Here is a 23,805-nt window from a genome sequence, read left to right on the forward strand (position 1 = left end):
TATTAAACACATTTTCACGTTTCTGAGCTTTTGACTTCTAGCTGGTGCAGCACAAAGAAATCTAGCAAAACAAGAGGCACCTTGTTTATGCCTCCCTCACTGACCCCCCACCAACTCCTGAGAATTCACTGATTATTGTACCCATGATAGAAATTCTTTACCTGGTAAACCACGTATGATTTATTCTCAGTGTGACAAGCCCTCTGACCATCAACTGTTTGGAAACAGTCTCCACTTTAGCGTACTTGTCTGTGACCAAAGCAGACATTTTGAGAGAGGACCTCAAGACTGAAATCAGGCATGGTCCTACCAAACAAGAAATCAAGCACCCACCACACAGTATCAGTTGGAACTCGATATTCACCGTATGAATGAAATTTGGGACTGACTCATTAACTAAAATAGGAAGCCTCTAAGGGCAGGCGTTTCACAGCAGTTAAGATGCCACTGGGGAAGCCCTCGTTCCCTATTAGAGTACCTGGGGCTCAAGTCCCAGCTCCACTTCCGATTCCAGCTTCCCACCAATGAGCACCCTGGAGGCAGTAGCTGGGGCTTTGCCGTCCATGTGAGAGTGGGATGGAGTTCTGGGATCCTGGCTTTGGCTTAGCCCAGTCCTGATTATTGTGGGCATTTGGGGAGTGAACCAAATTGGGAAATTTGCCCTTCAAATAAATAAATTTTAGAAAACAGGAAACTTTAACCTACTCAAAAATAAGACCTATACTAGTCTGGTATTTTGAATTAATACAGGATATATTTAACCCATATTTGCAATATATCCAATATAGACCTTAGTGTAATTTTTGGGAACAAGGAAAATAGCTGTATCAGCAAATATTAAACTTATAATCAAAACTGTTTGTTAAAATTTTCAGTACCATTTGATCAAACATTAGAATTTGAAGAAATAAATTTTCATGTACTATTTGTGTTGATGTGTTTCCTGATCTTCCTTGATAAAAGACTAATTTTGTGATTCCAGAGTTGTTGCTTTTATGTCCATTGTGGTTGGAATGGAAGACAGCGTGAGCAAACCAAGTATCTAGTGCTCCCAGCAGGGAGAAGCAAAGTTGGTAATACACGGGCAATGAGAACACAGGGTGAGCTGGTTGACAAGTGAGAAGGATTTTATTGAGCAAAGCCGCCTAAACTTTCATCTATGTAGAAGCACATCCATGTTTGAACAACTTTTACATAAAGAAAAAACCATTTAACCTCACAAATTAACTTAAACACATTACCAGTTAAAGGGGGGGGGGGCTTTTAAGTGACTGCTCTGAGTTGGTGGAGGACATCTTAGGCTGTTATCAAGTGTTACTCAAATTACGGAGAAGCTGCCAAACAAACTTTGGGGCCAGCTGCAAAGTCAGCTGGCCCATAATCTGCACGTGTTTGGGTTGAGGAGAACTTAAAAATTACCGTATGTGCTTCAAGAAAACATTCTCTATCTAACTTAGCATTTTAGACTTAAGTAACTGTATTTGTTCTCAGAGAACAGTAACTTCTGTCGAGAGTGAAAATCTCTCCAGCTGCACACTTGACAGGATATGGACGGCAGGGGCAGAAAGGGAAAGTCCTTTCCCAGTTGAGTTGCAGGAAGCTCAAGGGTCAGAAAAGCATCCAGCAAACACCGGAGGGAAGTAGGCTGATGACTTCAGAGCAGACAAGAGAAGAGCAAACAGCAAAGGAGCAAGAAACCAAAGAACCTTTATTAAGTGCAAGAAGCAGATGAGGGGGCGTGCAGGGAGCATTTTACTAGGAAATAGTTCAAACGTACAGAAAATAATAAATCTCCTGTAGTCACCAGGTAGAATTATGAATTATCCAGAACATGAAGCTGTATGTTCTTCAGTTCCTGAAGTAATAAAATGATACAGGATCAAGGCCCCGTGGATCTCTTCCCAGTATTCCCATGAATTTTTTAACGCGATGCTTATTTAGGAAGCACTCAGAGGAAAAAAAAATCCTAACCAATCTAATACAAGAATGGTAGGCAAACAAAAATAGACACATAAAAGATCATTAAAGAAAAACAGTCAAAGAAAAAGTTCCCATAAACAAAACCACAAGATGCTACACTTTCTCTCCCGAGTCTAGCCTTTACGGTTTATTCCTCATTAAGTGTTTATCTCCAAGAGAGACCGTTTCTGAAAGAGAAAGAAAAACTCAATCACCATGGTTAATTTCTACTTTACATGTAAGCCAACCAAATGGATATTAAGTCAGATCTTTCAATTAAAAAAGTAACTACAACAGTATTCTATGTTAATTCTAGCTTCTAATAACCCCCTTCAGAAGTGAAATACAGCTCTTTGCATCTCCTTCAAGTACAGCAAAAATGTCCGTCAGAACAATCTCTTACCAATTTTGAGCAACAGAGCACACAGAATTTTATGTTGTCAATCCCACAGCATTCTTGCTACAGCAATGTACAGTTAAGACAGATTTCTCCAGAGATAATAAAATCCTTCCAGTTTTAGACACATTTTAGGAAGGATCATTGAAAGGCCAGAGTATTCAGCATTTTTCTCACCACAATCAAAGGAATACGCGTGAGCAACCACATATGTAATTTTTATCTAATAATACAATTCCCTGGTTTCATACCCTATAGAACTGATATAATCTGCAAACACCCTGTAGCCTAACATGCAGATAGCAGCACAGGGCAGGAGAGAGAACCTGGCTTGAAATCCGAAGACCTGGTTCCAGGCTGCCTGTGTGGTCCCCGGCACACATGTGAACTCCCTGAGATTCAGTTTCCTGGAATGCAAACTGGGGTCTATTTCCTCATCAAGGGCACTGTGAAGGTTAACTATGTGACTAGATGTAAAAGTGTTTTGTCAATAAAGCACTTCTCAGATAAAAGGTATGATTCTATATTCAAATGTAGATAAACTGTATATTCAATCCCATAGTAGGAGAAAAGCCAGTTCAACTGGAAACACTATAAAGCCCTATTTTTAACCTATCTAGGAATACAAAACATAGGTTTCATTTTCAATTGTGTAAATACTCTCAGTGGCCTTATAAAAAAAAAAAAAGACTAGTACATAAATAAAAAGAACAAAGCACATACAAGTTAACCAACTTAATAAAATATGATTTGGTGTTAGCACTAAATTCTAGAAGTCCATGTCATTGCATGGTCCTTAATACATGAAATTTAAATTACCATTAACTAAGATTCTGAACACTAGCACATGAAACACAGGACTAAAACTTAACGCATTAGAAGGAAATGAAAGCTGTAATTGCAGCAGACATCAGCATTTATTAAAATGACCCCAAATTTGTAAAGAAAATAAATCATGAGAACCAAAACTGTCGATCTTGCATTAATGTTAGCTTAGAATTTAACTGCGATGTCTCAAAAACAAAACACCCCAGTACATTTTCCCGTGGAAATGGTCTGAACACAGCTGGTTCCTACTTGAGGGTCAGCACATTCACAGGAGACTCACAAAGAGCAAGGCAGGCTCCTGAGCAACCTCCAGGTGCTTAACGCAAACTACAGCGCCAACAAACGTGCGCGAGTGAAGCCAATCGGAACTCCTCTGCCACCGGCTGCCACTGGGTGGACTCGGTGCTAAGGGCCGCTTCACTTTGATCAGAAGTTCTAATTAGCTAAGGGTCACAGAATAATTTCTGAGGGCCACCTTAGAACAAAGGATCCTAGGCAGTAAAAATAGGAGAACTATTGGTTCAGGATCCTCCAGTATTCTTTAAACACTGGAATCATCACAGCCAAAAAACTATGGTTTCGAAATCCTGTGTGTCCTCTTTACAGCAAGTGACAACACATATTCATAGTGATGTACACAACAGATTTCAGTAAATTTAAAATCCAGATCCAAAGAAGTTGAACCTGACCACACTTTATCCAAAAGTGTCTCCATGTTATCAGTAACATGAACGTTCTCACAACAAGGGAATGCTATTCACAGCTTTGGAACTTAGCAGTGTCAAAGAAAAACCATCAGACCCAAAGCTGGGAAGACAGCCACACAGCTCACCACCAAACCTCAGGCCATCCTCTCACAAGATAAGGCTTTACAATGGGTTCCTCTCCATTAGCTCTATCCCGACAACACTAGAGACGTCCTATTGACCTATATGAAAGCACCAAAAACAAATTTAACTTACTTAACTCTTTAACAGCTTTTTCATTTCAAAAATCTTGTTTTGGTTGGTAGGATTGTTTAAGAGGAAGAGAAGAATCTGTTCATGTTTTTCAACCTACGGGTGAATAAGAAATAGTACAATATAGTCTCTAAAAATGTTAAGAGGATAACCTCACTTAAAGGAAAATTTTACTCACTTGTTTCTGTAATTCTGTGCAGCAGCAATTCATCTTGTGTGTCTTTTCTAAAAGCAAACATGACAAAAGCCATTTGAGAACATTCAACACACACAACATGGAAAACCTAAGAGTGAACATACACAGATCTGCCTCTCATGCATGGGCTCTAACTACAAAGAACTTGATTAACTTTGGGCTTTGATGTTTTGTCTATTGCTGTGGCTTGGGTTGTACCACATCTCCACGGCTGCCTGTCATATACAGGAACTTTCTTTTTGGTTGAGGGTAGTTCTTAGGAACTACCAGGAAGAGTCAATCTCAAATTTTCATGAAGTCTTCTCATTTTCATCAGGATCAAAACTGAACTGGAAGTAAGGTACGTGTGGGACACTGGACATTTCTAAATCTCCCAACAGCAGGAATTCTCAGTGCTGCTGGCCTGATCTAAGGGCATCTGGTCCGCAATGACTGCCGCCTCCAAGGGGGTTCCTCTGAGGTAGCAACAGGGACCCGATCCCAGCCCCTGGGTTTGTTAAGGGAGAGGAAGGGAGGGGAGCTCACAGGGAAAGATCAGGCCGACTACACTGATTCTCTACTTATTCATGACACTTACACCTGCCATTAATTTCACTTGAAACAATACCTTTATTGAAAGCACTTGGCTTTTTAGATGTGACATTTTTTGCCAGACCATACATCACCAGCTTATTAGCTACACTGACAGTACCATTCTCCGAACATTTCTCAACCGACACTGTATGGACATTCTTAGTAATTCCTTTCACAAAAAGCATTACATTCTGATTCAAGATGAAATTTTTTAACAGCTCTATCACTAATTGAGAACAGCTTCCATTAAATTCCATTAGACCTAGAAAAAAAAGAAGAATGAGAGTCTTCAAGTCCCTTTACAAAACAGAGTAACTGGATAAATTACCAAATGATAACAAGCAAAAGGCATACTGACTTTAGCTGCATTTGGGTATGTTCTGATGTCCTACTGCTGCAAATGTAAAAGAACTTATTTAATGCATATCTATTGGCCACCTATAAGGTGTCATGCACTAATGCAGGTCTATAGGGCACAACAGCAAGCAATTAAAGACAATTTTCCAACTCTGAGTCCAAGAAAAAACAGACCATGAGGCCATTCGTGTAATAGCTGCCAGGGCCTCTGAGAAACTGGAAGTAACATTAAAGGGCTACTTTATGTATTTTAGTTAACTTTATGCAAATTCCAATTAAGACTTGAATATATGCAGATCTGGCATGCATAGTAAGGCAGCCAAAAATTTGTCATTTGGATGCCTGTAATCCCTCAAGAGAGATGCAATAAAGCATAGGAAGACCTAAGGAGATGTCAAAGACCACAATTCCTATCCTGGCTCTGCCATTCAATACTAGCATTGTAACCCGGGACAAAACAGAGTCCCTGAAGCCTGTCACTCTGAAACCAACCTGTGATACAGACTGACTGGAACACAGTTTCCATGAGAACTAAAGAATGAAGGACATGGAATTTCTTTGGAAATGTTACTTGATATTTAGAAATCTGGGCAGTTACTTGAAATATCTATTTAATTCAAACTTTGGGCTATGAAAGAGAAAAAAATTCCAAGGACACCCAAACTGGAAAGTGACTTAATAGTCTACCTTCAAGTGAACATTTAATAATCTGGAAAGGAAGCTCCAGGTGGCTGGCGGTGATTGGCTGCACTCTGGAAAGAGGCAGGGTTTCGATATTTCCATAGTCTGCATACAGCACTCTCACGTCCGTGTCTGACGTCCCCAGAACTACTGCACGGTACCAGAAATCATCACCTGAAAACAGAATGGAATCTCAGGTAAGAAGTCACAGTCAGCAGCCCCTTAGTAAGAGTTATTCATGCAAAGATTGGTGGCTGAAATCCTGGTGAAGTCCAAGTAGTCATCTACTTCTTCCAAATCCTACCAAAAAGCAGTGACAGGTTTTTGTTTTGTTTGTTTGTTTGTTTGTTTGTTTTTTTGGCATAAAACCACAAGAATGGAGAACAAGAGAAAAAGACAAAACAGCACCAGAAGCTGGAAAGCAGATACTCAAATGGAAACGATTTGCAGTCAAGGTGGCACCAACAAAGCTGGCAGTGAGTAAGCCAAAGCTAAGCTTGCATTTCAAACTCCAATCCCCAAGCCTCAATAACTGGTGCTCTCAAAGTAGGAGTAAAGAGAGCTGGAAATGAGGACTAGGTAAAGGAAGCAGAGTTACCTCCCAAAGCACCCGAATACACTTGAGTTCATAAACACACATATTTTCAAAGTTGCCAGGGAAAATGGTGAATTTCATGTTCACATGTTTAATAAAACTAAAACTATGCCTTTCCTCTTTCCAGATAACTACTCCCAACCAAGGACAAAAGACTAGAGGTCCTCTCTCCAGAGAGAATGGGCTGGAGGCCGTGGACTGAGGAATGCAAGGCTGAGCGAAGGAGGGTGTATTCGCCAAAGGTTTGTCAGCCAGGCTCCATCCACACCCACTCCCCGGCAGGGGCCAAGCATCGAGGTTGTCCCCCGGAGTTCCCAGTGGAATGGCAGGGCCAGATCACCATGCACTGAAGGCCACCAGTGGACAAGCCCCGCCCCGATTACCCCGAGTGCCTCACCTTGAATATGTGACCAGCGATGCGTCACCAAGGAGCATAAGAAAGCCCCTACCATGACAGAGCACACCAAGCAGCAAAGCAGGACCAGGAAACAGAGACGAGAACTCAGAACAAAGGTGATTCTTCATCCCTCACAGAAGCACACACACACACACAACCAAAAAAAGGGGGGGGGGCTATCGGAACTGCAAATACATCAGATATAAAAACTTCAGGAAGCTGAAAGATGAAACTGAGGAAATCTCTTAAAAACTGCAACAAAAAGGTGAAAGGGAGAACCGGCCATTGAGCCCAAGAGTTCAACCACAACATGAGAAGCCCTGGAACTCCTACAAGAGAACAGGAAACACAGGAGGATAAAGCATTGGTTCAGGAAAATTTCTGCCAAGTAAGCATGAGTTCCTAGACTTCAGGGTCCACAGGGTGGAAAGAAAACCCCCAGACTAAGTCACATCACGAACTTCCAATCACTGGACAAAGAAGATTAACAGTTCCAGAAACGGGAGGAAAAAGCGAAGTGTCTATGTACAGATTTGGGAGGTGACATCTATCTCTTGACCAGAAATACCCACAGCTGAAACACAATAAAAACAATGCCTTCTAAACTGTAAAAGGAACCTATTAATTATTAGGGAAAAAACCTTTTCAAATGTGGTAGACAAGAGAAAATTTGTCTTCTGTGCACCATTTTTCAGCTTCTGGTGGGTAGGATCTACCCAAATACTGGAGTCCACCAAAAAGCAAGCAAGGGTTCCAGAAAGCAGAGGGAGGGTGGAATCTTGCTAGATGAAGCAGGAGAGAAATTCAGGCACCAATGGGGGTGCAAGTGTGGACCAAATCCTGAGGCTGATCAGGCCAAGCAGCTGGACAGGACCAGGTCAGAAGACTGAAGATGCTTCCAACAGAGACCCAGTTCACAAAGAAAATTTACATGTGTGCAGAACATCAGATTAGTGAAAGCACCCAGAACCCTACCAACAATGCAGGTGGCAAAGAGAAATAGCACAGTGGATCACATGGCTTGTGGTGAACGCTGCTTGTGTAATCCTGATAAAGCAATGCAGTACTGCTCTAACCAAAAAGTAGGACTTCTAACTGGGAAGACAGGGTGGACGCAGTTGTCAAAGAAAAACAAAGCTAGGCAGTGACACCAGCCAGATGGTGGAGGACAAGTCCCCAGCTTGTATCCCCCCCAGAAAGGACACAGTGGCAGCCATCCACCAACTGAAGAGCTTCAGATCCACATAAGTGGCTCAGAAACCACCAGGGAGCTCAGGACTGAGGAGGGCTGCTTTGAGAGGGCAGGCCCAAGTCCCTTGGGGCAGATTCTACCACGACTTTGGTCCCGGCTACTGACCAAAAGCAGCCCTGCTGGCCACCACCTGCCAGCAGCCTCACCTAACCAGGGACTAGCAGGAGAGCAGGAGCCATGCCCATCCACAACCCCAGTCTCAGCCTGCCAACCAGACCCTTGGTAGATCCTGAAGCAGCCGTATGACGTGGATCCAGTCCCTCTGCACCTCAGTTCTGGAGGCAAACCAGAATATTCATGGCACGTATTACTTACATTAGCAAAGGAAACTTGCCAACATGAAATATTAAAGGGGAGAATAAAGTACACTTGAATGAACAAGTCTGACTCCCTGAGGCACTTACTTCTCTTGTTAATACACTCACATATAGAGCACTATAAATTATTCACTCTCTCCACATATAAATGCAATGTTATTGACCCACCATAAAAAGTATGGTTATCCAGAGATGGTTATCTGTAAGTACTGAGAGATTTGTGTAAATCTACCTCAATCTTTGCCTAAAATTAACCTATGGAGCCAGCACTATGGTGCAGCAGGTCAAGCCACTAGTTGCAACGCTGGCATCCCCTTTCAGAGTGCCAGGTTCAAATCTGAGCTGCCTTTGATTCAGGTTTCTGCTAATGCACCTGGGAAGGTTGAAGATGGTTCAGGTACTTGGGCCCTTGCCATCACATGACAAACGAGGATGAAATTTTTGGTGCCTGGCTCTGGCCTGACCCAGACCTGGCTGTTATGGCCATTTGAGGAACGAACCAGAAGATAGAAGATTCTCTCGCCTCTCGCTCTCATCACTCTACCTTACAAATAACTAAGTAAATCTTTTTTTTTTTAAATTTTTTATTTAATTATTTGAGAGGTAGAGTTACAGCGAGAGGGACAGTCAAAGAGAAAGGTCTTCCTTCCATCGGTTCACTTTCCAAATGGCCACAACGGCTAGAGCTGCACCGATCTGAAGCTAGGAGCTTCTTCTGGGTCTCCCACATGGGTGCAGGGGCCCAAGGACTTGGGCCATCTTCTGCTGCTTTCCCAGGCCACAACAGAGAGCTGGATTGGAAGAAGAGCAACTGGGACTAGAACTAGCACCCATATGGGATGCCAGTGCCACAGGTGGAGGATTAACCTATTGCAACACGGCACTGGCCCGACTAAGTATATCTTAAAAATCTAAAAAAGCTGACTGACCCCAACATATAAATTAGAGCCACAACACTGCCTTCTTTAATCTCTATCAAATGAAATATACATGTAGTAACAAAATCTATAAAATCTCACGTAAAATGCAGCAGACTCAATCATTTCCTCTTAACATTTTGCCTGAAAGAACCTTACTTGTGTATCTGGCACAGCAAGCATCTCCGACTCTTGGTGTGTAGGATGGCAGACTCTTCTGGGCATTGCAATATTCTAACAATTCAGCTGTCAGGTTGCACAGCTTCCCCTGGTTTTCTGAAAGACAGAAGCACTCCTCTCTGAAACATTCCCAGTACCACCATCAACAACACATAAGTTCAGACTTACCCATCAAAAAGCCCTCTAAGCATTGTACATTCTACTTTTAAATACAAAGAAGTGCACCTGCTCCTGGTTACCCTTAGCCATGCTGGGAGGGGCATGAAGGAAGCCTCTGAGGGCCACTTTCTTCATCAGCGTCATTGTACTACGCTCAATCCAGGAAAACCCGCCGAGGTCAGTTTTACAATTATTTAAAAAAAATACTGAAAAGTACACCAAATATTTGTTTATGTGTTTAAAAGTCAGAGTTACAGAGAGACAGAGGTCTTCCATCTGCTGGTTCACTCCTCAAATGGCCGCAATGACCAGGGCTGGGCCAGGCCAAAGCTAGGAGCTTCATCTGGGACTCCATGTGGGAGCAGGGGCCAATGCACTTGGGCCATCTTCCTCTGCTTTCCCAGGCCATTAGCAGAGAGCTGGGTCAGAAGTGGGGCAGTCAGGATTCGAACCAGCACCCACAGGGGTTGCAAGTGTCACAGGCAGTAGCTTTACAATGCTAGCCACAGCGCCAGACCCACAGCTGTGTTTTTGTAACTACATTTGCCTCAGTCGTTATGAGCCATTCTTCCTCAAAATAGCGAGTGACAAAAAAAACCACTAGTCTCCTCCACTTCCCCTCACTTTTTAAGAAGGTCAAAGCAAGCACTTTTATCAACACAGAATAAAAGAACAACATAAACATGTCTCCAGCTTTGGTTTCTTACCTGGCATCTCATTTGGAATAGCATAAAACAAATTAGGGCTTATGATTTCTAATACATTCGCTTGTATGGTTTTATTAATTGGCAATTCTATCGTCTTCCACTGCTCACCTGTAGAGACAGCTGAAAACAAACACAGGTGAAACAGACAAGGTGTGTACTCTTCTCCCAGGATTCTATCTACCTAATTTGGTCATCAGCTCCTGATTCTCAGCGTGCCTATCTTTCCAAAATGGAGACAGGAATTCACGAAAGAATCAATTCCACTTGAGGAGTTTTGTGTTCCAAAAAAAGTCTGGTCTATAATGAGAGTACTTGAATGATTTCATTCTCATAGTACATGTCCATTTCAGTAGTGTATTTAGTATAAATCTTAAAATTAAATTTTAAGCAATACCCATTTGTATGATGAGCATTTACCTGATAATTAAAAACAAGTATAACGTTTGTTCAATAAGGTAATGATTACATTATAATAACTTTAATAATTTTAATAACTTATTATTAACCTATGTCCACAAAGCATATGTCTACAGCAAAGTTGTTGTTTAGGATGGGTAAATTTTCAAAGCCTATAAAAGCAAAAAGATAATAAATTTAAATATCAAATAAATGGTTAAAAACATTACCTTGAAGCCCCTGGGTGTCATCGTCAGTGCTATCTTCATGAACAGGTTGGTCATTTGGCAGGTCTTTATGAGGTGAGCCAGCTTTTAAAACCAGATGTTCACCAATAAGAACATCACTAACTATTCTGGGATAAGAAGTGGAAAGATCAGTGAGTTCAATTCCCACCCCATTTTCAGTGATTTCAACCACTCTGGCTTGGAGTTTTATCCCTGCTACACACATCTGAAATCTTGTTGTGGCTTCTTTAGTCCAGTGTTCATTTCTAGGCTGTACATCTGGAAAATAAGAATAGCATCAGGAAGAATTCTAAACGCAAGCGGCTTTTTTGCTCCAATAATATTCAGGACTGAGTCCTTTGCCAAGTTTACCACTCGAGTCGGCAATTTTGAGAAACCTTTTCTCCTTCCTCAATTACACATCAACATCCTCCATGCCCACAGTACAGACTGTGCATTAGCTAGTGACTCCAGGGTTTTGGGGTGGCGAATCTTTCCTTAACCTCCCCCCAGCTCTCATCGGTACCCAGCATTTTTTCAATAGCCAAAAATAAAGGAGTATTTCTTTTACACTGTGCCATCATATTCTGTTACACACACAATGATGAATTACCAATTATGCTAGTGAAAGATGCCAACCGATACACCCCCCCCCCACCCACGGGGTGGGGCCTGAGAAAATGCATGTTTTAAAAATTCCCATGCTTATACTCTAAGTTTGGCGGTCAGATGTTGAGAAACACTGACAAACACAGTAACGAAGAACAATAACCTCACACTGACTGCAAAGTAAGTAGGAGGACAATAGATGAGCAAAGCAACGCTGTTTCCTGATATGACTACTGTTAAGATTCTGGAATCCAACCTTCCATAATCTCCATGTGCAAGCAGAAGTAATGCACACTCATACATGTGCTCTCAATACTTGAGGACAGCACTAGTATTCTCCCGATGAGGAAAATTGCGACAATTCGCCTCAACATTTCTCAGCAGGTGGGTAGCAGAGTTGGCTCTGCAGTCTGTTCTCTTAAGTCACAATGGTCCTCCTGCATCTCTTTTGTAACTTGTTTTCACCACTGAAATAATGACCAAGTATTTCTCTCAATAGCACTCATTTGACACCATTTTGATGACTGTGAAGTAACAGCCAACAAACAGAACTCTGGGTGCCAGACTCTGTCCTAAACATACATGCAGTCCTCACAGCACCCCTGTGAAATGGGGATTGCCATCACCCACCAACGATGCAGCTCATCACCAAACCAATCCTACAGGACAGCAGCTCAGGTGCCGCAGCTACTGACAGCAGGGTGTCATGAATTTCCTCGCAGCTAAGCTTGGCACAGTTCCCAGGTCTTTTTGGAATAAATTACTGGAAGTAACACTGTTTAGTTAGGAGGAATGAGTAATTCATGTCCTTAAGGAAGCCCGTGAAATGCCTTCAAGAGTACTGTCAGTCTGTCTTCCCAGCATTACAGAAAAGCAGCCACTCCAATACCAACTACTGGGGGCATTCTGACCAACATCCTAAAGAGAATGCATCTCTAAGTTTCATAAGATGAAGTAGGATCTTTTAACTCACACAAAATGTTTACATCCACAGACACTGATGCGTAATAGATTATATACCTTAAGAATCAGAAAACATCACACTCTGTCTCATACCTACTAGCCAGCACTTTATCCCCTGGAATGGAAGTTGTAAAAATGTTGATGATATCATTTGCAATTCATCTGCAGTAACTTCTTCGGTGTTTCCGTAATCCACAAAATGTACTTTAATGTTTCCATTAGGTAAGATTTCCTTGACTAAAGCACGGTACCAATTACCATCACCTAGATTTAACAGAAAATTGGGGACTTGGGACATGTGAAATCCTTATCTTGAAAAACATATTCTCTATCTAAAGCAGCTAATAAACCTGCTCTCCAGTGTGACAGCAAACCATGGTGACGCCATCTAACATCTCGCTCCCTGTTAGTCTCACTGGCCCACTGTCCAGCCAGAGTCTAAATGCAGCCACCCATCTCCTGTAAAGTGGGCCAGCCCAGCAAGATGCCTAAAAGACTACTCCCAAAGTGTAGGGTTCCAATCCCCGGCTCCCTTATGCTGTAGGAAAGTGTACAACTTTGCCTCTCCTGCCGTTCTGGGCAGGATAAAGGAAGTAAGCCTTGCTCAGCAAGATCTAGCCTGCCTGCCCCCGGGTTTTATGCGGAGCCAGCTCCTTTATTTCTCAGATTCCTTCTCAGTTTGGGCAGGGGCATTCCATACTCCACACCACTGACCCTACACTCAAACAACCAGGTTAGTTTTTTCAGTCAAAAAGACTTCTCAAACCCCATTTTTTACAGTGTATCCAAAATTTTTACTGTACCACTTATTTCTAATATAAATTAATGATTTAATTCATAATGTATCCAACAAACAGAATGTGAAGGTTAAGGTAAAACTTAATGAAGCTGAACATACTTGTTAACCTTCAAGACTTAGCATACTCCAACTTAGAGTGTTATGGCTTAAATTGGCTTAGACTGTGTTACTTGTTATTTGATGATATAAAACACAGTAAAAAAAAAAACCCTATTTGCAATAAAGTGAAGATGTCTCATCACTTTCAAATTAAACATGCACAAGGGGTCCAGAATAAACAATGAACCTGAAGTGAACTCTTCCACTAGCTAACATTTTAATATTACTGGAATTTCTAGGAAGTAAAGCATTAAAATAATGCTTAACCATGCAAAAAACATAAGTCACCTGGAGGCTCCTTGTTACATCTTAAGCATTCACTTAATTCTGGCTGTGAAAAATACATGTTTGAGTATGGAGAAGAAAAATACAAGCTCAAAATAAGGGTTGAATGTCAAGAAACCAAAGGTTCTAACAGTCACAATTACACCCAACTACAACTTACCTCCAAAAAAAGCACAACAAGGTTGCCCTATTTCTGCCTTAAATCCATTAGGCAACTTCTGTTGGCAATATTCTGCAAGTGATTTGTTCAGATCACTGAGTTTCTGTAAGGCTGAAAATAAATACATAAGCAACATTTAACTTAAAAATACAGAATGTAGACTTTCCTATAAAGACAGAAAATATTTCGATCATAAAAATCTCAAGTATATCACCAAACTGTTTAGTAAACTACATGCTTTTCCTTACAAAAAAAAAAAAAAAAAAAAAAGTTGGGGAAGAAGAGGGAGACACCGTGTCCCACATCAGAGTGCCCAGGTTTGTCTCCCAGCACCCGACTCCAGCTTCCCACCCACGCGGACTCTGAGAGGCAACTGAAATGGCCCACGTCACTGGGTTCCTGCCCCCTCCACGGAGGAGCTGGACTGTGTTCCCAGTTCCCAGCTTGGGCCTCAGCCATCGAAGGTATTTCAGGAATAAATCAGTGGATGAGAGCTCTGATTCTCTCAAAATAAATTTTTTCAAAAGTTACTGGACAAATAAGTCATTCGTGATTAATACTCTCAATAATTCTAAAGCCAGCAGTTTACTGGCACAGAGACAAGCTACGCATTATCGCCAATATACCAGAGCGCGAGCTCTGCAAGTGGACAAGGCGGCGGTGGCACGCGAGCATGTTGAGAAAGTCAGATAAAGGATATCCTGGAAGAGTAAATAAATTACTAAACAGAGGGCACAGATAACATGCTGAAGAGATTCAGGGAGCTTTCGAGCTCTGTGTGCTGGAGGTTTCATAGAGAAACCCAAAATGCAACACATTTGAGAGAAAGGAGAGGGTATTCCAGGAGGAAGAAACAGCTCCAAGATAAAAGGCAGAATTGCGGAATTAGGCAGCCAAACACCACTTGGTGGGCAGCAGTGTGGCAAAGCAGAGCAGTGAAATGGCACTGCAGGATGTGGAGCAACTGCAAGTCCCAAAGCGACAACTGTCATAACCACTTTGGGAACTGGCATTCATTAACTGATGCTAAAATACACACACAACTCCTCCTGACCCAGTAATCGTATTCCTGGATAGACACATGGAAATGCACGTATACATGCACCTTCTCCTTAGCTTCAAACTGGAAAGAAGCCAAATGTCCAGTGGTACACAGGAGTAATAAATCACAGAGCATGCCTACCATATGCAGCAACAGGAACAAGCTGCATCGACACTCACAGGTCGGGGGAGCTCAGGAAAGGGAAGGCAGGGAGCTGGCATTGTGGGATGCCAGATTTAGCCCCAACCTGGGATGCCCAAATCCTGTAAACTGCTTTACTTTCAATCCAGCTCCCTGCTGATGTGCCTGGGAAGCAACACAGGATGACCCAACTACTTGGGCCCCTGCACCTACATGGGCGACCCAGATGGAGTTTCTGGCTCCTGGCTTCAAGCTGACCAAGCTCCAGCTGTTGCAGCCAATTGGGGAATGAACCAGCAGATAGAAGATTAATCTGTCACTCTTTCAATATTTTAAATAAATTTTTAAAGATTTATTTATTTACTTGAAAATCAGAGTTATACAAAGAGAGAAGGAGAACAGAGAGAGAGAGGTCTTCCATCTGCTGGTTCACTCCCCAATTGGCTGCAACAGCCAGAGCTGCGCCGATCCGAAGCCAGGAGCCAGGAGCTTCCTCTCTGTCTCCCATGTGGGTGCAGGGGCCCAAGGTCCTGGGCCATCTTCTACTGCCTTCCCAGGCCATAGCAGAGAGCTGGATAGGAAGTGGAGCAGCCAGGATGTGAACCGGCGCCCATATGGGATGCCAGCACCGCAGGTGGTGGCCTTAGCTGCTATGCCACAGCACCAGCCCCTTAAATGATTAAAAAAACCTGAAGCACAAAGGAGGACATTTTGAGGGATCCTGTTTGTTCAAAACCAAGGAAAAGTAATTGATGCCTTCAGAAGGTAGGGTTGGGGTTACTTTCACCAACTATAGGAGGAGACATGTGGGAAACTTTGGGATACTAGTAATGTTTTCTTTTTTTTTAATATTTATTTGAAAGGCAGAGTTTACATAGAGAGGCAGAGGCAGAGAGAGAGATCAACCAAGCGAGCTTCCATCTGATGGTTCACTACCCAAATGGCCACCCAGGAGCTTCTTCCAGGTCCCCACATGGCTGCAGGGGCCCAAGGACTTGGGCCATCTTCTACTGCTTTCCCAGGCCATAGCAGAGAGCTGGATCAGAAGTGGAGCAGCCGGGACTTGAACTGGCATCCATATGGGATGTTGGCATCTGCAGGCGGCGGCTTTACCGGCTACACCACAGCACCAGCCCCAGTAATGTTTTATTCCTTGACCCAGAGGTTGGATAGACGATGCTGACTGTGGTAACTGATTATGCTGCCTTCCTAATGAAGTATTCATCTGTATATATGTACGTATGCATGTTATACTTCAATAAGACAATTAAATTTCATTCTCAAAAATGAATTCAGGAGGCATTCTATGAAATCTAGGCTGGCTTATTTGGAGCAAAATGGATCCAACTGGAGGACATCATGTTGTGTAAAACAAGCCAGACCCAGAAAGACAATTACCTTTATTTATTTATTTTTTTTTTTGACAGGCAGAGTGGACAGTGAGAGAGAGAGACAGAGAGAAAAGTCTTCCCTTTGCCGTTGGTTCACCCTCCAGTGGCCGCCGCGGCCGGCGTGCTGCGGCCGGCGCACCGCGCTGATCCGAAGCCAGGAGCCAGGTACTTCTCCTGGTCTCCCATGGGGTGCAGGGCCCAAGCACTTGGGCCATCCTCCACTGCACTCCCTGGCCACAGCAGAGAGCTGGCCTGGAAGAGGGGCAACCGGGACAGAATCCGGCGCCCCGACTGGGACTAGAACCTGGTGTGCCAGCGCCATAAGGTGGAGGATTAGCCTAGTGAGCCACGGCACCAGGACAAGTACCTTCTATGCAGGAACTAAAATGTAAAAAAACAAAAAAGAATAAAATAAAGAAATGTCTGTCTCAGTATTACTCCAAATATAGTTTTGTAAAACTCTTATACCTTTGTCCAACAAATGATTAAGAACACTATACTACTACAGTTTAATGCTCTGCAATTTCTTTAAAATTTACTGTATATGGGTGAAAGTCATTTTTCCCTTCAATTACCATTTATAGCCATTGTCTATTTCCACTAAATGAGGGTCTTTTTGCTTTTCATTAATTAAATTTCTTACTCAGTAAAAAAAAAAAAATCTAAGCTGGCTTAAACAAAGAGATTGCATAAGAGACAAAAATCAACTAAGTATAATCCAATCTTCCTTGGAAACACAAATACCACCTGGTGCTTCTTGGGAGGAGAGTACTTTGATCAGGATAAGGAACAGACTCATCCAGAGGTCTTATCTATGCCAGTGTAGTTGTAAACAGAAACAAAGAGGTAACTTACCATCATCTTTAAACACATGGCAATAGAATTCTCCAGGGCTGTATATCATACAGACCATAACATCTATGGTTTGGTCAGCAGCAAGTTCGACCCATGTCCATGATAGCGTACTTACTTTTCCTTCTACACCCAGGGGAACTGTGGAAAGAAACAAGTACGTCCAAAAAAAAAAAATGCACAGAGCAGGGTGGGGGACGGGGAGCACGTGGCAGGCACTGGTGGGCTGCTGAGGAATTTTCCACTGACATTCTGAGTGACTTTACAGAAAAGTTAATCTTAACAATTAGTCATTATTACCACACCGAATTTCAATTTTACAATTCTGGTTCAACAGCTAGTGATGCGTAAGACTCTGAAGGTTTCCGTTTTCAAACTCTTAGCATGTATTTAGCTGAACGCTTGGATGAAAAGACGGAGAGCACTCGGCAGCGGTTCTGAAAGTGGGAGAAGCCGCACAGCACGGGCCCCTCAGGACCCCAACGCGGACATTTCACTCACCGCCAGCTTCTTTCCCGTCACCAGGTTTGTCCGTCAGGACTCCGCACTCCTCGGTGGCAAGGCCTGCGTGCACGAGTACTTTGCCGATGCTGACGTTGGATGTCCCGGATTTATCTATCAGCTCCACCAGGGAACTGGTTTCTAGCTTGCCCACCACTCTCACCGTGATCATTTTGTTCTGCACCATTTTCTTCATGAGACAAACAGCTTCTGGAGTCCAAATTCCTAATAATGGCTTTACCCCTGACAAGTAAAATAGCATGAAGAGGATTCTTAAAGCAAGCACTTAGAAATGTAGCTCCTAACTTCCACAAAGTGAAACTTGAGAAAGCTACGGTAAATACCTGAGGAGGATTTCTTCAACATGAAAATAAATGTAAAATTAACCAAGAGAAAGCCTACAAAGCCTCCATTCCTCTGCATGAGACAAATCCTAATTCCACTGATTTGAGGTGTCCAGAAAGGCAGGTCTATTGTGTCAGTAAATAGACTAGCCACTGCCTGGGGAGCAGGGATGAACAGCGAACAGGCACACTGTACCTCACCAGGGGGATGGAAACGTTGTAATATACTTAAAGAGTCATCACTGTACTCCTAAGTGCATTTATGATAAAAATCGCTGAATTGTATACCCAAATTGTAAATTAAAGCTCAGTGAAGAAAATCATGAGCAAAAATATGAAACAATCCAGGATGAAATACTGGTCCCCTGCATTAACACATGATATATTTGTAGCACTTACTGAACAATACTGAAAAAAGAATGTACAATGTACTTGTGCTTAAGTCAGTTCAAAAAATACAAGAGCCAACTAACTTCTATCAGCAAGTGCAGCCTCGCTGGGAATGAAGCAAGCTGAAATGTCTTCAGCTGATCAGAACGGACCAAGATGAAACAGTACAGGAAAACCTTTCTGGCACATGAATGCCTGGAGGAACTCAGGCCCTCCCACTCCTGTGGTGGGTGTACAGATTAGTTAATCCCTTCTTTGGAGGTCAGTGTACAATATGCATCAGAAATGTGAAAAGATGACTGGCATTCCCATTCCACCAGGGAGCACAACCTGAGGAAATATATCGTCAGTTTAACTACATTTTGCAATGACTGAAAGAGCTCTGCTAACGGCCGAGGCCTGGAAATACACCTGATACTGGACACTCAGTTACACTGCAGCGCAAGTGAATGAGGCGGCTGAAGCCCATTAAATGACATGGAAAGACCCCGATCCTGGTGGGACAGACTGCACACACACTAATTCCTAAGTACAAGATCATAATGTTTTTATGGTTCTGACAAGCAAGTTTCCCCTTCTTCCTGTCTCGTATTTTTCATCTTTAGGTTTTAGTATTTTAAGACTATAGGGATCACTCAAGCGTCATACCTGCCAGTACACACTTTATAGCTTGCATTGGCAATTCCAGCAACTTTGGGACGATGGGACAGAGTCTCGTCAAACTAAGGATTTCAAAGTTTCCATAATCCACATAGCCTACCAGTACAGAATCTTCAGAAGCGTAAGCCAGGACGGTGGCACGGTACCACTGGTCATCCTCTGAAAATGGAGACACAACTGCAAATGATTTTCCAACGAGAACACGAACTTCTCCTGCCCTAGTGAGAGGTTTACTCCCACAGAGAACGTCAAGCTTTACCCAGCAGTGTCTTTACTAAGCACTGCTACTTTTCCTTATCAGAAGACTCCAACTCCCAAAACCTAAGCTTCGTTAAAGGCTTACTACGGTAATTATGTCACAGGCTGTCATTATTAATTTATATGCCTTGTCTCTCCAGCAGACAGCTCATTAGCACAGAGAATACATCCTGATCACGTGACTCCCCAAGGTTTTGATCAATACATGAACCAGCTGCAAGCAAGCAGGGCCAATTTTAGAACACCGGGCAATACGTGCCAACCAGATTCCACCAGTCAAGTAATCTGTTGACTGGAAACTTACTCTTGAACCTCTCTTTAGCCAACAGTAAAGGAACCTGGTTATCACAAGGTAAGATTTGTGCAGCTACAAAAGGCCAAGATACGATAGCTCTGTGCTGCCAGGCCCTCCTGCTATTAAAAACAATAAAAACCCAAAAACCTAATAAAGGCATGAACCAGGAGGTTCCACATTCGCACACAGCATTTACAGAAGCAGAATTATTCATACCAGTGTCCAAATCCTAAAGTTCTCCTTTGCCACCCCCATACCTTATACCCTTATGTTTAGTATGACTGGTCTTTTGACACAAAAGTAATAGGTACACTGTAACACTCGAGTCAGATGGAGTCATTCCCTGCACACCAGGTTTCACTTCAGTTATTTTTACTTAGCCCTAAGTGGAAAATCCAGCGACACTCTTTCCTTACCTGAGAACTGAGCACAACATATATCACCAATGGTTGGATAAAAATCAGAGCGTCGAGACACTTGGCCACAGTACTCACTAAGGGACGCTTGAAGTCCAGCAAGCTTATCTGTAGATACAGACCACATCTTAAACAAAACGAATACATATCTGTCTTCATTTCTGTTTCTGCATGTTCAGTCTCTTCAAGTATGGTATCTTCATAGGACAAGTCAGGAAAATTTACTTACGACCACTTTGTAGTTGCTGACAAAAGAAGTCTTCTGGCGTTTGAATGTGGGCAACCACACCACAAAATTCATCACCTACATTCAAGGTTAGCACTTTTGGAATCAGGTCACTTCTGTCGACAACAATTTTGTTTTCAGCTGTCATTTTTCCAACATCTTCAGGATCACCTTATCAGAACATGGAAAAATAAGCACTTTTAAAGATACCAAAGTAAATTTTTAAAGTTATGCATACTCTATTTTGTAAGAGTATGGGGGCAAGTGTTGTGGTATAGCAGGTTAAGCTGCTGCCTACGACGCTGGCATTCCATATGGGTTCTGTTTTGAGGCCTGGCTGCTCTACTGCCAATCCAGCTCCCTGCTAATACACCTGGGAAAACAGAAGATGGCCCAAGTGCTTGGGCCCCTGCTCCCACACGGGAGACCCTGAAGAAGCTCTGGGATCCTGGCTTCAGCATGGCACAGTCCCAGCTGTTGTGGCCACTTTGGGGAGTGAACCAGCAGATGGAAGACCTCTCTCTCTGTATATCTCCAACTCTGTCTTTCAAAAAAATATATATATATATATATATGACTACGACTGAGCAAGTCCTTTGGAACATAGCAATCAGAGCCCATGGGGTTTCTTCTTCTAAGTAAAAGATGTTTACAATACAGTTTTCTGTACTACCAAAAAGCTAGATTGGACCCAAGAAAGAAAATCAGCAGCATAAAAAAATTCATATGTAATGAAAAAGTCCTATAACAGAATCTTAATCTCTAAAAGAGTTCAAGAAAACATACTTGGGATAACTACCTTCTCCTGATACTTACACAAAAGCACATCAGATTAGAAGCCATTCTACAGTAAAATGATAAACCCTGTAGGAAGTAATTCACTATGATAAAGTTATAAGCTTAATTATAAATTCAATAAAATTCACTAGACAGTTAAAAAAGGAACAAGCAATACAAGTTACAAGGAAAGCAGAAAAAAAAAATCAGGGCTCATGTACAGTCTAAAGAGGAGGGGTCAAGCACAATGGGAAACAGCTCAGAAAATAGGAAAACTTACAGAAGTTCATGGCTGACAAAAACCCAAGTTCCCAGGGATACAGCATTTTTTTTTTTTTGTATTGTAGGATTTCTTTATTTGAAAGGCGTGTGTGTGTGTGTGTGTGTGTGTGTGTGTCTTCCATCTTCTGGTTCACACCCCAAATCACAATGGCCAGAGTTGCTTCCATCCAAAGCAAGGAGCCAGGAGCTTCTTCCAGGTCTCTGACGTGGGAGCAGGGGCCCAAAGACTTGGCTCATCTTCCACCGCTTTCCCAGGCAACAGCAGAGGGCTTCATCAGAAGTGGAGCAGCGGGGACTCAAACCGGTGCCCATATGAGATGCCGGCACCGCAGGCGCCAGCTTTACCCACTATGCCACAGCACCAGCCCCACAGCATGTTTTTAAGGTCAAGATTAGAGACATACCATGGCACTAACTTATTAGAATCCAGAAAGACAAAGAAAACCTACTGCTTTAAGGAATGGAGGATAAGATACTATTCAGATAGAAATGGGGTCAAGTAAAAGCCAACACCTAAGTAAGGGAGAAGGCGAAAGGAAACAAGACCGACGAGCCACCACCGCCCTTTCCCCAGGAAGGAGCACTGCACTGGAGTCGGGCGACTTAGATCCTGGTTCTACGTCCCCCGGGGTCTCGGGGCAGCCCCCTGTACCCGTCAGCATCTGTTCCTCCAGGACAAAGTGGACAGTCTCAATGGTCTCTCTCAGCCATATGAGTCCACCCTCCAAAGAAGATCCTCCAAAGACTTTTGCTGCTTTTTACATTCTAGACTGAGCACCTACCTACGTCAGATGCCATGCTAAGCAGTGGTAACAGACCATGGTCTTTGCTCCTAGACCAGATCTTGTAAGGGACAGGAGACACTCAGGTCAGAAGTTACAGTGTGGTAAATGTTACAGGAGGAGGGAGGCCTGTAGAGAGGGGTGCACAGTCAAGAGGCAGACACAGCTGGGCCTCAGGGCCCCGCAGGAGGAGGGGGCACAGGTGCAGCACTATCATGTGGTACCACCCAGTCACTAGAGGCTTGCTCTGCTGCCAGGATCACAGAGGGGCAGAAGAGAAGCCACCAACCTGACTGTGAGATAGTCACAGCTAGGCTTAGCAATGTTCCACTGCTTCCTCCAATTTTTCCTAACTTCCAGTCTTTATTTGTTCTGACCTCAGCAGAGTGACCTTTCCGGAGGTACCCCCACAGCACCTAGTGAAACATGGCCGTCGCTGGATGTCCTTGCTCCTTCCCCTGGGTCCTCTGCAACATTTATACACTGAAGACTTCCTCTCCTGGAGGCACTTACTCTCCTGCCGCTCGCATGTTTTTCTGTCTTGTTTTCTCACCTTTCCCATCATGGCTTCTTGCTCTTTGTCTTGGTCCCCTGGTTTATCTTTCTATCTCTCCTTATTCTGAAAACTTGGGGTTCCAACCATAACCAGTGCTACTAGGCCATTCACTGTTTGCTTTTCTCCTGTGGGGAAAAGCTTTCCAGCAGAGCCGTCACACAGTAAGCGCTCACAGGAGAGAAAAGGTAACGTCAGAAGGTGTTTCAGTTGTCCCTCAATGATGAGGACTCATGAACCAAGGAAACTGTGCTAGAGGGAAAAATACATACACAAGAGATATTTGGGAAAAAATAAATAAGGAGCTGTAAACCAGTAAGACAGGGCAAGGAACGGGACGTGAGGGAGAAAGTAGATCTGAGGGCGAGTCAAGTCTGCTACTGCAATAGGATGTGTCCAACCAATCAATCTAGCATCACCTGGGATAAGCGAGCAAAGAGAACATGAATTAGGCCTACAGCTAAAGTAATTGGTTAAAGAGCACAGTAAAACAGAATGATTATAAAAACAATATACTTGACTGGGGCTGGCTCTGTGACAGAACAGGTAAAGCCACCGCCTGTGACACTGGCATCCCCTATGAGCGCAAGGTCCGAGACCCAGCTACTCCATTCCCTGCCTGTGTGCCTGGGAAAGCAATTGAGGGTGGCCCAGGTCCTTGGGCCCCTGTACCCATATGGGAGACTAGGAGGAAGCTCTTGGCTCCTGGCTTCAGGCTGGCCCAGCTCCAGCCATTGTGGCCATCTGGGGAGTGAACCAGCAGATGGAGGATCTCTCTCCATGTCTCCCCCTCTCTGTAGAAACTGTGCCTTTCATATAAATAAGTCCTAAAAAACAAAAAACATACTGGACAAGGTGATGAGAAAATAAAATGCTGATGACA

General features: G+C 43.1%; 1 protein-coding gene across 11 annotated transcripts in view; it reads right to left on the minus strand.

Annotated features, from left to right (window-relative positions):
• Positions 1 to 1,106: 1,106 nt before the first annotated feature.
• The window catches only part of TDRD1 (tudor domain containing 1), a 49,070-nt gene continuing 26,371 nt past the window's right edge, over positions 1,107 to 23,805 (minus strand). For 5 of the 11 annotated variants that reach the window (XM_089314318.1, XM_089314319.1, XM_051823647.3 and 2 more), the window contains exons 12-26: positions 20,532 to 20,699; positions 20,303 to 20,410; positions 19,322 to 19,492; positions 17,940 to 18,182; positions 17,442 to 17,579; positions 14,013 to 14,123; positions 12,763 to 12,933; positions 11,101 to 11,376; positions 10,475 to 10,594; positions 9,588 to 9,704; positions 5,957 to 6,124; positions 4,947 to 5,174; positions 4,322 to 4,368; positions 4,152 to 4,239; positions 1,107 to 2,147 (exon numbers count right to left, since the gene is read on the minus strand). In XM_089314318.1, coding sequence (XP_089170444.1) covers positions 2,101 to 2,147; positions 4,152 to 4,239; positions 4,322 to 4,368; positions 4,947 to 5,174; positions 5,957 to 6,124; positions 9,588 to 9,704; positions 10,475 to 10,594; positions 11,101 to 11,376; positions 12,763 to 12,933; positions 14,013 to 14,123; positions 17,442 to 17,579; positions 17,940 to 18,182; positions 19,322 to 19,492; positions 20,303 to 20,410; positions 20,532 to 20,699 — 2,201 coding nt within the window. In that variant the 3' untranslated portion in view covers positions 1,107 to 2,100. Of the gene's footprint in view, positions 2,148 to 4,146; positions 4,240 to 4,321; positions 4,369 to 4,946; positions 5,175 to 5,956; positions 6,125 to 9,587; positions 9,705 to 10,474; positions 10,595 to 11,100; positions 11,377 to 12,762; positions 12,934 to 14,012; positions 14,124 to 16,085; positions 16,421 to 16,777; positions 16,968 to 17,441; positions 17,580 to 17,939; positions 18,183 to 19,321; positions 19,493 to 20,302; positions 20,411 to 20,531; positions 20,700 to 23,805 lie in introns of those variants that run through there. The other 6 variants (XM_051823649.3, XM_070057187.2, XM_051823650.3 and 3 more) reach the window with 6 other exon arrangements.

This window comes from Oryctolagus cuniculus, chromosome 15 (genome assembly GCF_051225735.1).
Source record: "Oryctolagus cuniculus isolate XC-2025 breed Fujian yellow rabbit chromosome 15, ASM5122573v1, whole genome shotgun sequence".
Taxonomy (NCBI): domain Eukaryota; kingdom Metazoa; phylum Chordata; class Mammalia; order Lagomorpha; family Leporidae; genus Oryctolagus; species Oryctolagus cuniculus.